Source organism: Macrobrachium nipponense, chromosome 3 (assembly GCF_015104395.2).
Source record: "Macrobrachium nipponense isolate FS-2020 chromosome 3, ASM1510439v2, whole genome shotgun sequence".
NCBI classification, from domain to species: domain Eukaryota; kingdom Metazoa; phylum Arthropoda; class Malacostraca; order Decapoda; family Palaemonidae; genus Macrobrachium; species Macrobrachium nipponense.
In genome coordinates this window covers 70,389,592-70,403,769 of record NC_087202.1, presented here as the reverse complement: position 1 = coordinate 70,403,769, position 14,178 = coordinate 70,389,592, and the positions used below count along the sequence as shown (strand labels likewise).

The 14,178-nt window shown below is 34.9% G+C and overlaps 1 protein-coding gene across 1 annotated transcript in view; it reads left to right on the top strand.

Moving 5' to 3' along the window:
- Window positions 1-14,178, top strand: part of LOC135221802 (tyrosine-protein kinase receptor-like) — a 1,041,187-nt gene that overhangs the window by 880,668 nt on the left and 146,341 nt on the right. The window contains exons 17-18 of the mRNA XM_064259659.1: window positions 7,840-8,016; window positions 8,281-8,411. Coding sequence (XP_064115729.1) covers window positions 7,840-8,016; window positions 8,281-8,411 — 308 coding nt within the window. The remainder of the gene's footprint in view (window positions 1-7,839; window positions 8,017-8,280; window positions 8,412-14,178) is intronic.

Below are 14,178 nucleotides of genomic sequence, written 5' to 3'. Positions count from 1 at the left end.
TGACTGTCGACTTTATATTATAAAGATTTATGTAATTCCCTTGGGGAATAACTTACAATATGTATAGGCTACTAAAAATGCCTTGAACATCAGGTAAAGGAATTTAAAGAAGACTGATCACCTCTAGTACACACAGTTACGATAAACGTACAAACAAAACATGATTTACACGTAGGAACTCAACCAATTCACACACACGCTCGTCCTTACCATACAAGGACCAATCACAAACACAAACTTAGTTTCATACAATTACACAAAACATTACAATAATGTATATGGATATATATATATATATCTATACTATATATATAAATAATATAATAATATATATAATTATAATTATATCTATATATATATATTTTTTTTTTTATATATTATATATATATATATATATATATATTATATATATATATATATATATATATATGCAGGTAAACAAGAACGAAAAAGAGGACAGGAACTTAAGGTTCCTGCTCCTGTACCAACCTCGGTATAGCGCGAAATGTATCAAAGGACCTCTTAGTCTATATTATGATAGTTGCATTTTTTAAGCTTTATATATCGGGAAAAAGAAGGAGATAAAAGCTATTGGTTTCGAAGATCGAACAGTAATGCTGGAATATCATACGTCATACGTGTCCTGTGGGATGGAATGGAATTGGTCCAAAGTTACACACACAGACTTAAAGTGAAACTTTAGTTTTTCTGTATGACAAGACTTCTAGATGTAGAAGCAGTCTTATCTGTAGGAGGTAATATAAAAGGAGGGGAAAAACTTTAAATGTGTAGCATAGTTGTCAAATGTGAATGTAAGCAGTGAAGTTTGGAGGAACAAATCATCATAGATAGATTACCTTTACCATGAAAGTCGGGTTTTAGTAGTATTTTATGTATCCGAGCAGGTAAGCTTCATATCATTTGCATGAGACATTTCCATTGCATCGAGTTTGGAAGTTTAGCAGCTCTCAAGAGGCGAAAGCAAATAATAAATGTACGGCTTTTATATGCAAAAACGAGGCAATTTGGGTTCAGTTCATTTTTTACTAAGTAGCTGAATCCTTATGGGACCTACAGGAGGAGGAGAATTCTTTTATACAGTAAAATCAGCAGAACATGAAAGGAGGGTCACTGACGCTGAAGTGCATTTAGTCGAGAACTAGATAAGAGGAAGGATAGAGTAACCCCAAGGTAATAAAAGAGTTGCTATTCCATCACCAACGGAGTAGCTAGGTACAAAAGGAGCAACCAGTTTCACATTAGTTAGGGTTGATTCACAGTATAAGGTTCCTTTATATTCCAGCAAAATGTCACTTATCAAGCTATGCATTAAGGATCCGATCTGTTTTTCGTCTTTCCAACATTGGATCAATCTCTATTTTTCCTCCTTCGCTATATAATATTCTCTCTCTCTCTCTCTCTCTCTCTCTCTCTCTCTCTCTCTCTCTCTCTCTCTCTCATGAATCTTTATCTGACTTTTATACTCTAATGGTTGGATGGGAACCTTTTCCCTTTACTGGCAGTTGACAACGTCGTAAACTTTCTTCTTACTAACTTCAGATTTCCATCAAACTTCCTTACGATTTTAGATAACAGAATTCTTCCATTTCGTCGTTGCTTTCTCTGCAGTGGCTAATCAGTGCAACCTGGAAGTTGAATCCCCAGCTTTACAAAATCAACCACATAAGACCTGAGAATGCTAAAGAGATGCAAAAGGCAATTCTCTGATTCTTATGAGGTCCCAAAATTTAATGAAATTTGTTCACTTTCCACATCTCTGCTCGAGATGGTTGGGTAAAGAAAAAATATCAGTGACGCCGAATATATGTGTTAATCACTCATGTTTAATCAGTGATTTGAACAATGACTTTCCACTGCGTTCCAAGTCCCTTTCCCGATCAAGTCCTTGATAGATTTACGCCCCACTCTACCTTACGGTAGTCTACAAGTGGAGTGACATGTTTCTTGCCTCTGTCTATTTATTTCATGTTGTATATGTACTTAACGACAATGCATTTATTATTTCAATGACCTGTTTCATTTTTGCCCAAAACTAGTGAAGTTTATAGAAAGAGTAAATAGTGCAACCAATTTATGCATGGATGATTCTCTTGCTGAATGTCACATGTTTGCGTGAAAGTGACACACATCTATCTGTCGTCGAAAAGGAAATAAGAAAAAGAAGAGTTTAGACAGGAAATTTACCATTACTAAATAACTGTTTTTCACAGAACTGTCTATAGGCTGGCAGGGGTGATAGGTTGGGAGGGCTATTCGAAGTTGGAAAGTGAAGAATGATGTTATTCGTGAAATGTTCGTCAGAAATTTATAGCTCTCTCTCTCTCTCTCTCTCTCTCTCTCTCTCTCTCTCTCTCTCTCTCTCTCTCTCTCTCTCTTTTGTATATACATATAAATTTTATATATATGTGTATATATATATATATATATAATATATATATAATATATATATAGATATATATGTATGTATGTATGTATATACAGCATATACATATACATATTGATATCGTTAATTCTTAGCATTGCTGTCCTTTTCTGTCCCATCTGTTCTTTTCTGTTTCAGTTCCCTTTTCCTGATGCGGACTCCCTCACACCTCCGTCAGCATTTGGATTAAATTCTCTTTTGAAATCCTTCAGGAGAAATGTTGTCAGACCGCAAACCAGCCGAGCATTGTTATTGGCATGAACAGTTTTGAGGGGATTATGCTCTAAGCCCCAGAAAGCTTTAAAAATGAATAGAAATGAAACGGAAATTTGTATGAAGAAAGGGTTTTGAGTGGTCACTCAAGCCGAAATTCCTCTCCTCTGTGCCAATATGTGATGGTGGTTTTTCTCAGGGGAGTTGTCATCCATCTTCCCTAAACTAGTTCGTTTTATTTCTAACATTTTATCCCATTTTAAGTATATTAAAACCAATCTCCCTCGTAATTTTTCTGCTGAATGTATGGATTCGTCATTCATTTTATAGATAGGAGTTGTACAATCTCTTCCTTAACATGATTTATTCCTGTACGCTTGTTAAAAATACTGTCTCATTTGCTAGTAATGTTATTTTGCGTTCCATTGAAATCTCTCAAGGATATCCATATTGAAAAAAGAAACCCTCAAGATTACCGAATATAACGTTCTTACTTGTATTTTCATAGTATGTTACTTAAAACTACGGCGCCTTAACCTAGTCAGACCACCCTCACATCTCCTGAGAAAGGGCCACAGTTAGGGCCTGAAAGTACTCGAGTTTTAACTCAAATACTTTGTAAATATTTACAAGCAAACAAGTTATACTCAGTAATCTTGTGGGTTTCTTTTTCCTTCGGCAGAAGAAACCCGAAAGAATTTTTTTTTAGGTTCATATAGTATATATTGTTGATATGTACTCGAGATGATACGCAGTAGTGAGGTGGACGAAGAAGAAGTCTGTCCCATCCCCAAATGGGGGTCATTGGCCTAGTTAATACGGGGCCAAGTAGATTATAATTAAGTAGTTGATTATTCCGTTAATCGTGTTGTGACGCCAGAGCACGCTTTAACAATCACTTAATTATCTCTGTTAATTATTGTTGGTTGTCGGTAGATGCTTCATCTTTGTTTTACGACGTTCAGACAACTTGATCCTAATATGTTAGATGTGGCTTTTAAGGTGAGAATTATTTGGGCGTGTGTAAAATGACGTTGTAGACCCGGATTAATACATTTAATTACAGACATTTTTTAGAATGGAACAAGTAGCGTTTTGTATACATTATCAGTGGTATTCACTTCATTATCCGAAAACTGTCTTTAATGTGTTATTTGGTCGTTTGGGTCTTCTAATGATAGACGTGCACGTTCTTTCAGTTGTGTATTCCGCTGTCTTAAGCCTGCACTTGTCTTTTAAATCATTTTGAGATAGCCCGAAAAATTGCACTTGGTAATGCACTGTTCCATTTTGTGCACTATGCTATATCTGCTGTACAGTGATGCTCAAATCTCATGTGACACGATTCTTTTTGTATCGTCCAGATTCTCAGACTCAACGTGACGTTGCCAAGTAGTGTTAAGATTTTTTTTTATAAATGTCATACATATCGAAAAGTTTGCGAATTCAAAGCTAGCACTATTTTCCTTATGGCTACATGAATATGATGCCTTTTATGCATTGGTATAATTCGTAATCTGTGATTTGAACTGATTTTTTTTTTCTTTTCTTTTTCTTTTTTTACGTTGCTTAGTTCAAATGCGGTGTGATAAGGTTAGCGGCGCCATCAGTGAAAGCACACTTAACATGCTTCTCGGACCGGTCAACACAACTACGTCTGCGGCATTATAACAGTAGACCTAATAAGCTCGGCAGTCATAACAACATTTTCAAAATAGGAAGATGAATTAAAACAATTTTTCTTTGAATGTTGAAGTTTTAGGCTGTTTAACGTGCCTGCATGTTGCAAAATGATTTATAGGCCTAAAAAAAATCTAAGCCTTCTGAGATGTAATCTGTTACTCTTGATTTTATTTGTAGAGATTGCCTGTTCTTTGAGGGATTAAAGATGATGATGATTTTGATTATATGGAGAAGGTGGCTATTAATCGAAATATCTATTACTATGAAATTCAGGGCCTCTGTAACACAGTTTTTTGGATTTTGCTCCTTATCAAAGCATCGGATGTAGCTGAAAGTTGACATGTATATTTTACAACTACACAAATTTTGTTAGCATTATCAATAACCTAAACCCGATAGTTTTAATTTCTATAGAGTAAAAATGATCTAGCCGACCTCATGGCCAATGATTGCGAGCCAAGAGTCGAAAAACATTCATTACGTAAGCAAGGTAAACATTGTTTTACGAAATGTTGCCCCGCCCATCCACCAGACAGAAACCCATTCACCTTATTCCATCGGCTCTGAAACCCATAGTAGTCAAGAATGGCTAACAGGATTTGGAATTGTCCCCGTGGTTGCAAAACTGCATTTGTCTTACGACTTGCAACTTTATACAGTCAAGAGAAAGCCCGTGGCCATACTTACTATAGCCTGAATAGGTAATTATTCAGTTTCTAGTTTAAATCCAATGTTTATGGTCTGATTTGTATTTAGCGTAACGTGATTATAATACTTGTAATATCATTCAGGATATTGAACATTTCCATTAACTATTCACTATGCCACCAAGAGAGAGAAAAAAAGAGAAAGATTGTATGTAAACAGTCTTTATATAACTATTTTTGTTAAAATAAGATTTTTATCCAAAATAAATACAAGCTTGTATGTGCTAAAATCTCCAGCGGACCAACGGATCATCCGATATCATTTTTTTTTTTTCTTCTTTAGTCTGTACGACCATGTTGGATATAAAGACTTTATGAATGGCGGAACGATACATAGATGTGGGTGGGGTATCTGTGCTAGCGTAGTAATACTACTGTAGCAGTAGTGCCGCAAAATTAGTAATAGCAGCAATATACATGAATTAAACGTTTAGGCCAACTGCTGGGATCCCTGAGGATCATTTAGCACTTCTTACAACTACTCGCGAAATGAGTTTTTATGGCCAGAAGTTAGACTTTCTAATACAACAATGTCCATGATAGCCTTCATTGTTATCCTGAATCATAACGAGGCCAAAGTGGGTGGAGCCTCATGAAGTCATCATTCTGACGATAATTATTGGTGAAGGTTTAAAGCCAAAATACGGTACCGTCTATTTTTTTTTAAGTAAATAGGTAGATAGCCGATAAATAAAAATTGCTTGACATTGGATACAGCAGTTATCAAATCAAGCTTGTCTACTGTCTTTGAAAATTACCAACTATTCCCTACATCTTGTCAATCTGATTGTGACCTATAAAGTAGATTATAATTTCTTAGGACACTTATTTTGGGAGTTAGACTAATAAACGAAGTGTTTTTGTATTTATTAACATATTTTGTTGGTTTGTTCATTATGACAATTATCAGTGGAGAGGATTCAGAGTTCATAAAGGTGTACTGCTTTGCTTGTATTTAAATTTTTGTCATTGTTGCCAGAGGTATAGCCTTCGTTACGTATAGCCAATCATCCATCGAGAAAGAAGGAAGAAATGCTGTCATAAGTTATGTAACGAGTGCATTCGAAACCTTATCTCTGAGTATGTTGGCCCGTCTTCAAAAAAAGTCACTTTTACATTATAAGTACCAAATTTATTCAACCTACGTAATGCAGAATTCAGTCAAAATTTATGTGTAGATATAATGTGTATTCTGAATAAGCGTTATATCTATGAAATGCATAGATAAAAAGTTATTGCCAAAAAACCGTGTTACAGAAGCCCTGAATCTCATAGTAGTATTAATATCAAGGCGTATGGAACACTTGTATTTTAACTGGCTTAATATATCATTTTCTTAAAAGTCCTTTTCTCGCCTTTGGTGCATAATTTATTCTTTCATACAGTAGCTTGAAGTGCAAGAATGCGTAGATAACCCCATTTGTTTGTCTGGGCAGGAATTGTTAATAAAGTTGTGAATGGTAAGTGTAAAATGAAGAAATCTAACCCCAAGGCCTAGGACACTATCTCGGCTTTGACAAAAGAATAATTGTATAGGCGAATATTTGCTCTAGTAGATTCACATCAACCGTGCATCTTTCAAAAGTATCCCTCAGGAGAGCTGGAACATACAAGCTGCCTATGTGGGCTCTCGAGAGAGACTGAGGGTTTCCAGCTCAGTGATTGGCTTATCAACTGCCAATCGGGAGCGTCGTAAAGGACTGGCCTAGATATCAAATGCACGGTTGATGTGAATCTACGTACTATAGTATGCCATCACGTTTTAAATATTTAAGAAATATAACAAATAATTATGTATGAAAATCCAAATATTCCTCTAACAAATATAAAGTGAATGTTTTCAAGATAATTTAATTGTCGCCACTCATTGTAGACCTACTTATGTTAGACCAGGTTATTTATTCAATCTTCTTATACTTGCCTTAGAAGTGAAAGATACAGATCCCAATGATTTCGCATCGATCTTTGTTTTTGCAGTGTTCGATTACACATTTCCCTCACTCTGTGTATGTATGTACGAGAGAGAGAGAGAGAGAGAGAGAGAGAGAGAGAGAGAGAGAGAGAGAGAGAGAGAGAGGGTGGGGCATTTAGAAAACGTAGTAGGTATTCGAGTCTCATAACTGTGGTAGGAGTATGACGATAGCGCACAAGCGAACCACCAAAGCTCTTTAGATCCTTAACATTGTGGAAGCTTCTGTCTGATAATAATTGTAGTTGTTAGGGCCATTATTGAAGTATCATGGCGTTTTATCGTTTATGCAATTTCTAGGTAGCACTATTATATTAAAGTCCTTATTAAAAGAGAATATGCTTCATAAATACCTGTAAGTCTGTATGATATCGAAATTTTGAAATAAAAACGTTCCAGTGAAGAAAGGGTTTCTTCGTTTTCGAGATACTGTATTTTCCTTTTTATATGAGCAACTTGCCAATTAATTACATGATCAGATATGTAATTATTTGTTAAGTATATTTAAAATTTTATTATATTATTAAAATTTCCTTTTTATATAAGAAACTTACCAGTTAACTACATGACCAGATATGTAATTACTTGGTAAATATATATAATATTTTATTACATTATAAAAATGTCATTTTTATATAAGCAACTTACCAGGTAATTACATGCAGATATGTAATTGCTTGGTAAGCATATATGAAATTGTATTATATTAGAAAAATGTCCGTATATGTAAGCAACTTACCAAGTAACCTCATCACCAGATATGTAATTACTCGGTAAGTATATATAAAATTTTACTATAATATAAAAATGTCCTTTTTCTGCAGCTGGTCCTGGTGGAGGGTGGGAGGGGAGCGCCGAGGACGAGCGCCAAGGCCAGAGCCTGGTCAACGGCGGCATAGGAGGCTCTCCCTGCAAGGAGGGAAGTGCCTGGCGCACCTTCGGAGGATTCGGAGGGGGCGGCGGAGGCTGTTTGGCTGGTGGCGGTGGAGGAGGATATACGGGTAGGTCTTTCGTGGACTGTCAAGTCGATCAAATGAATTTTCATAACAAATGTATTTCTTAACAATAAGAATTGACAAACAGACCGCCAAGTGTATACCGATGAAATACATACTTATTAAAATACTTCATTTACGTATGAATTGCATTCCAGTTTATATTGGCGAATTGTGAGTGGTTGGACGGTTGAGCGTTAGGTTTGATTTATTCACGTCTCTTCATAATAGGTGCTTGCTCTAATTCATATTTTAATGCGTCGTTTACAGGTGGCAATGCCTATTCGTGGGGCAACAAACACGGCGAAGGTGGCTATAGTTATACGGACGGAGACTTCCAAGAGGTCAAAACTGGGTTGCATTCTGGTCCAGGAGTCGTTTTCATCATCCCGGCTGAAAGGGTGAGTCAAGTGATGCTTCTCTTTCTTGGTAGCGCCTGCTGTCTTAGTTGTATTCAGCGGTAATGTCATTATGTTATAGGCATATTGTGAAATGCACTTGGAACATTTGATCCCGGAAGGGGGGCGGGTTCAAATGTATTTCGCCGCGTTAAGTACTAGTCCCTGAGGGATCAAATGTCCCTAAGTGCCTTTCGCCCACTGCCTAAAATTTCAGGCAGTTCATGAAATGGCTGGTTTTGCTAGCTGCCTGGAACATATGTTTATTTGTATATATACTTTCATGTGTGTGTGTTTCTGTCTGTTTGTACCTAAAAATATGTAATTCCATGTTCAAACTTTTCAACGTCGGCAAAAGATCCACAAAATAACATGTTTGGATGCATGTCAAAAAGTTTTATTGCTTCTTCGATTTCTTTATATCTCATAATAAGGATTGGTACCCCAGAAAAGAAAAAAGATTAATAATTGCCACATTCACTCTGAAACTAACAAATATCGGATGAACCCTCAAGCAGAAAATATCCACAACATTAACCACGTCATACACCTACACAGAAGGCCTATGCATTCTCTCCCTTTGCTAGTTCAATTCCATCGTTCGGTCCCCTGCTACGTTTTCCGGTCCTTCCCGAATTTTCTACTCTTATCATCAACTTACCATCCTCCATTCATTCTACACAGCCGAACCATCTCAAAACACACGGAACTATCCTTTCACTCATTAGTATTAACCATTTTTCCACTCTTACGCATATCCACATTTTTCACTCTTAGTATGACACACGCACACGCACACACACACACACACACAAATATATATATATATATATATATATATATATATATGTGGTGTGTGTGTGTGTGTGTGTGTGTGTGTGTGTAAAATTCAGCAATGGATGGGACAGTATATAGTATGTGTCTATATATATATAATATATATATATATATATATATATATATATATATTATTATAGATTATATACATACACACACACACACACACACATATATATATATATATATATTATGTGTGTGTGTGTGTGTTGTGTGTGTATGTATATAATCTATAATATATATATATATATATATATATATATATATATATATATATATATATATATATAGACACATTGCTGAATTTTAGATTATCCAAATTACCAACAAACTCAACATTACCTGCTTCAAACACCTGTACTGAACGCTTATTAGTGTGTTGAGACACTACAAAACACACACACACACACACACACACTCTCTCTGTATATTTTGTACTAACACTTATTAGCAGGGCATTAATGCTCTTCCACCTGATTATCCCTTGAGTGGAGAGCGAGATTGGGGGCCTGATCATATACACATATTTTCAGTATCAAAAACATTGTAGAACTGCAATGGCTTTTTCCACCCCTGAGCAATCTTTAAACCTTTTTTACCCAATCTCTCCAGCGCTACTAAGTTCCATGTGACCGAACCTTCTGTCAACACTGTTATATATCTTTCAACCTCAGCAAAACATTTTATCACGTCTGTATACTATCTCCACGCTCTCATATCTTTCTATAGTACATTCGTCTCAGGTTTCAGCCTTCTTTGTCATTATTATTAATATTCAACATCCATGCTTCCTATCCATATAGGAGAATCACCCCAGCAATCCCTCAAAGGCATTTTCACCTCCTCTCTCTCTCTCTCTCTCTCTCTCTCTCTCTCTATATAATATATATATATATATATATATATATATATATATATATATATATAGATATATATATATATAGAAGCGAATTCACAGGAAAATGAAATCCAAGCGCTTTCATCTTTACTCAGACATTGTCAAGGAGTTAATGAAGTACAATTGGAGAGAAAGGTCTCAGGTACAACACAAGATCAAGAATACCAGATGGTTAATTGTCAAAAGGGTAAGAATTAAAAGAGATAATCCAGGATTATCGGATATCACACGGTCACAAACCTAAACAGATTGACCCTAACCGAAATTACAAAGTTTCTTTACAGTCCAAAACATGTAAAAACTGAATATATTAATTTTGTTGCTTATATTTATCTACAACTTTTTTCATTATGAAAGCATCAAGTTTGAATAAACCAAGACTTAAATTTAGAACATTTCTATTATTTGACTTGACGAAACAAGATTCAATGATATTCCTTTTAACTGTGTCATTACATGGGATTAAGGTTCTTGCTTGACTCCAGTTAATAGGATGATCTAAATCTCTCATATGTACGAATAATGCATTCGATATTTGCCCAGTTCTCACAGAATATTGATGTTGTTTGAGACGTTGTGAAAGAGATTTACCGGTTTGTCCGTAATAGACTTTATTACACTTTTTGCAAGGAATTTCATATATGCAGTGAAAGTGACAAAAGCAGATAAATCTAATGCAGTGGTAATAATGAATAAAAGTTACTATATAAGTAAAATGATGACATTGCTAAATGATACTGATACTTATACGAAACTGAGGTCTGACCCTACACAGACAGTGAACTCCCATTTTAATAAATAAATTAAATCCATTTTGAAGGGCTTGGACCATTTAATTAAACAGTTTACACCGCAATGCGCCTCCCTACTTTATATGTATGGTTTAGTCAAGACACATAAAATCAATAACCCTATCAGACCAATCATTAGTTCAGTGGGCTCAGTTAAGTATAATTTACCTAAATGGCTTGTACAAATTCTTACTCCTTTGGTAGGAAACATTTCTGACACGAATGTTAAAAACAATGTTGATTTTATAAACAAATTGTATAGTTTAAATTTGAATTTTGATTTTAATATGATTAGTTTTGATGTTGTCTCTTTATTTACAAAAGTGCCTGTAGATGACTTACTTGAATATTTGGAGGAGGAATTAGAACGTCATGACATTTCCTTAAGTGTGGCAAACCTCATTAGTCTCATAAGGTTATGTATCAAAGATAGTAAAAAATTTTGTTTTAATGGGGAATTTTTTGTACAAAAGTTTGGCATGGCTTGGGTAATCCCTTATCTCCTGTCCTTAGCAATATTTACATGGAATTTCTTGAGACAAAACTCTTACCAAGAATTTTGCCCCAAAAAGTTATTTGGTTTAGATATGTGGATGATATCTTCTGTATTTGGCCAGTTCATGAAAATCTCCAGGAATTCCTTAATAATCGCAATAATTTAGTCCCTTCTATAAAATTTACTGTGGAGGAAGAAAGAAATTGTAATTTGAATTTTCTTGACCTAACTCTCCATATAAATGATAGAAATTTCACCTTCTCAGTCTTTCGAAAATCAACTAACATTGCCTCTTTTGTTCATTACTACTCCAGTCACCATCAAAATGTTAAATTCTCTGTTTTTTCTGGGATGTGTCTAAGGGCTTTACGTGTTTGTAGCCCGCAGTTTATTGACGCTGAAATTAAAACTATTTATGATATTGCAATGAAACTTAAATACCCAAGGACTTTTGTAGATGTGGCATGGAAAAGAGCTAGAAAAACATTTTATTCAACTGATGACAAACTTGAATTTAGTAAGCATAACATTCTAAAGTTACCCTATGATGAAAGGTTTTTAGATATTCCTAGAATTTTAAAACTTTTTAACATAAATGTTGTTTTCAGTAATATTAATGTCAAGAGTTTAATAATAAAAAATTCTCCTAAAGGTCTTCCAGACTGCATATATGAAATTCCTTGCAAAAAGTGTGATAAAGTCTATTACGGACAAACCGGTAAATCTCTTTCACAACGTCTCAAACAACATCAATATTCTGTGAGAACTGGGCAAATATCGAATGCATTATTCGTACATATGAGAGATTTAGATCATCCTATTAACTGGAGTCAAGCAAGAACCTTAATCCCATGTAATGACACAGTTAAAAGGAATATCATTGAATCTTGTTTCATCAAGTCAAATAATAGAAATGTTCTAAATTTAAGTCTTGGTTTATTTAAATTTGATGCTTTCATAATGAAAAAAGTTGAAGATAAATATAAGCAACAAAATTAATATATTCAGTTTTTACATGTTTTGGACTGTAAAGAAACTTTGTAATTTCGGTTAGGGTCAATCTGTTTGTTTGTGACCGTGTGATATCCGATAATCCTGAATTATCTCTTTTAATTTTTACCCTTTTGACAATTAACCATCTGGTATTCTTGATCTTGTGTTGTAGCTGAGACCTTTCTCTCCAATTGTACTTCATTAACTCCTTGACAATGTCTGAGTAAAGACGAAAGCGCTTGGATTTCTGACTATCATTTTCCTGTGAAATTCACTTATTTATGAAGTCACGTGCATCTACTGTGATTTTTTAAGCATATATATATATACATACATACACATATATATGTAGTATGTATTTTTTGTATGTTTGTGTGTTTATATACATCTTTTTACAACGCCTGCTTCTCAAAAGGTATGTGATCTCCAACAAGAAAAGCTGTGTATATCGATCATCTCTGGTTGTTGCTAACTCAAAAAAAACAAATTGAAACAGAATTTCTTGCTCGTATATGGCATCAACAGCATTTTGCTGTCCATTCGTCTTTTACTGCATGCACATTGCCAGGCAGTGGTATTAAACCAAAGAGTATCGCACAATAAAAATAGAATGACCCTTTGTTCAAAACGTTTTGCTCCATTCTGTCAAACTACGGGCTGCTCGTACAAGCAATTGCGCGTGTTGACACATACTACCGTAATCAAGCAGCAAAAACTCGTATTTTGTTCCTAGAGCATCTTTGTATCCATGCATTTCCCTGTCTTGTTTTTTATCAGATGTACATACCCTATCAGTATAGAATTAGATTTTTTTTTTTTCACTCAAAATGTAGTCACGTCTTTCCCTAAGAACAATTGATTCACACAAGTTCACATCCTACAAGTCGAAATGCACACTATTCCGTACAATGTCACCCTCTATATTTGCTCTTAATCACTGCCTGAATTGATCTATTCTAATTTTGTATTGTTTCTTCTCCCTACTTGCATTATCTTTGTCTTCATTCGCAATTTTTTTTTTCTGACACGGTTTTTCTTTATATCTGACTCGTAGAAGTTGCTCTTGTTAGTGTTTTATCACCCCCAATATTTATTCTTCCAAAAGTGAGAAATCCGGTTCCTAACACCTCCTGCTAACCGTTCCATACATTTTGGACTTCTGTTCTAAATTGTTGTTGGTTGGCTCAGGTGTCTTTGTTCCCTCGAATTCCCTTGTTTTGAAAGCGTGCGTAGTTGCTTGCCATTAAATTTGATTGTTTATCTTGGGATATTCGTGTGGCCGTTTACCATCGACGGCTCTTTATTAGTCACCTTTTCATATTTGGTCACTTTACACCGTTCTAGTTTGTATCTATTTGCAGATGTGATTACCTGCTTTTATGAATTAAATAATTCTTTTTACATTGTTTATTGACGTTCTCAGTCAGGTGGAGGGGATTTTATATGATTTCATGTTCGTCTCTTTTTATGACCCTTCTGTGTCGACACCTGTTTGCAATAGGTCATCTAGTTCGTCCCTCTCTTTTCGGATTCCGTTTGTGTATTTTAAGTGAGTTTTTTTTCTTTTTTCTGGTAAATGAAGTCATATATTCGGAATCGTTTTGTAATATCGCCATTGTTTTTAAGCGAGTTTTTTTCATTCGTAAATGAAGACTAATAGGAAGGATTCGTGACTTGATGGGCTTGAATTGATAGTGGAAATTGATTGTCATTATTGTTCAGTGCAGAAATAAATTCGAGAGGAATGAATGTGAA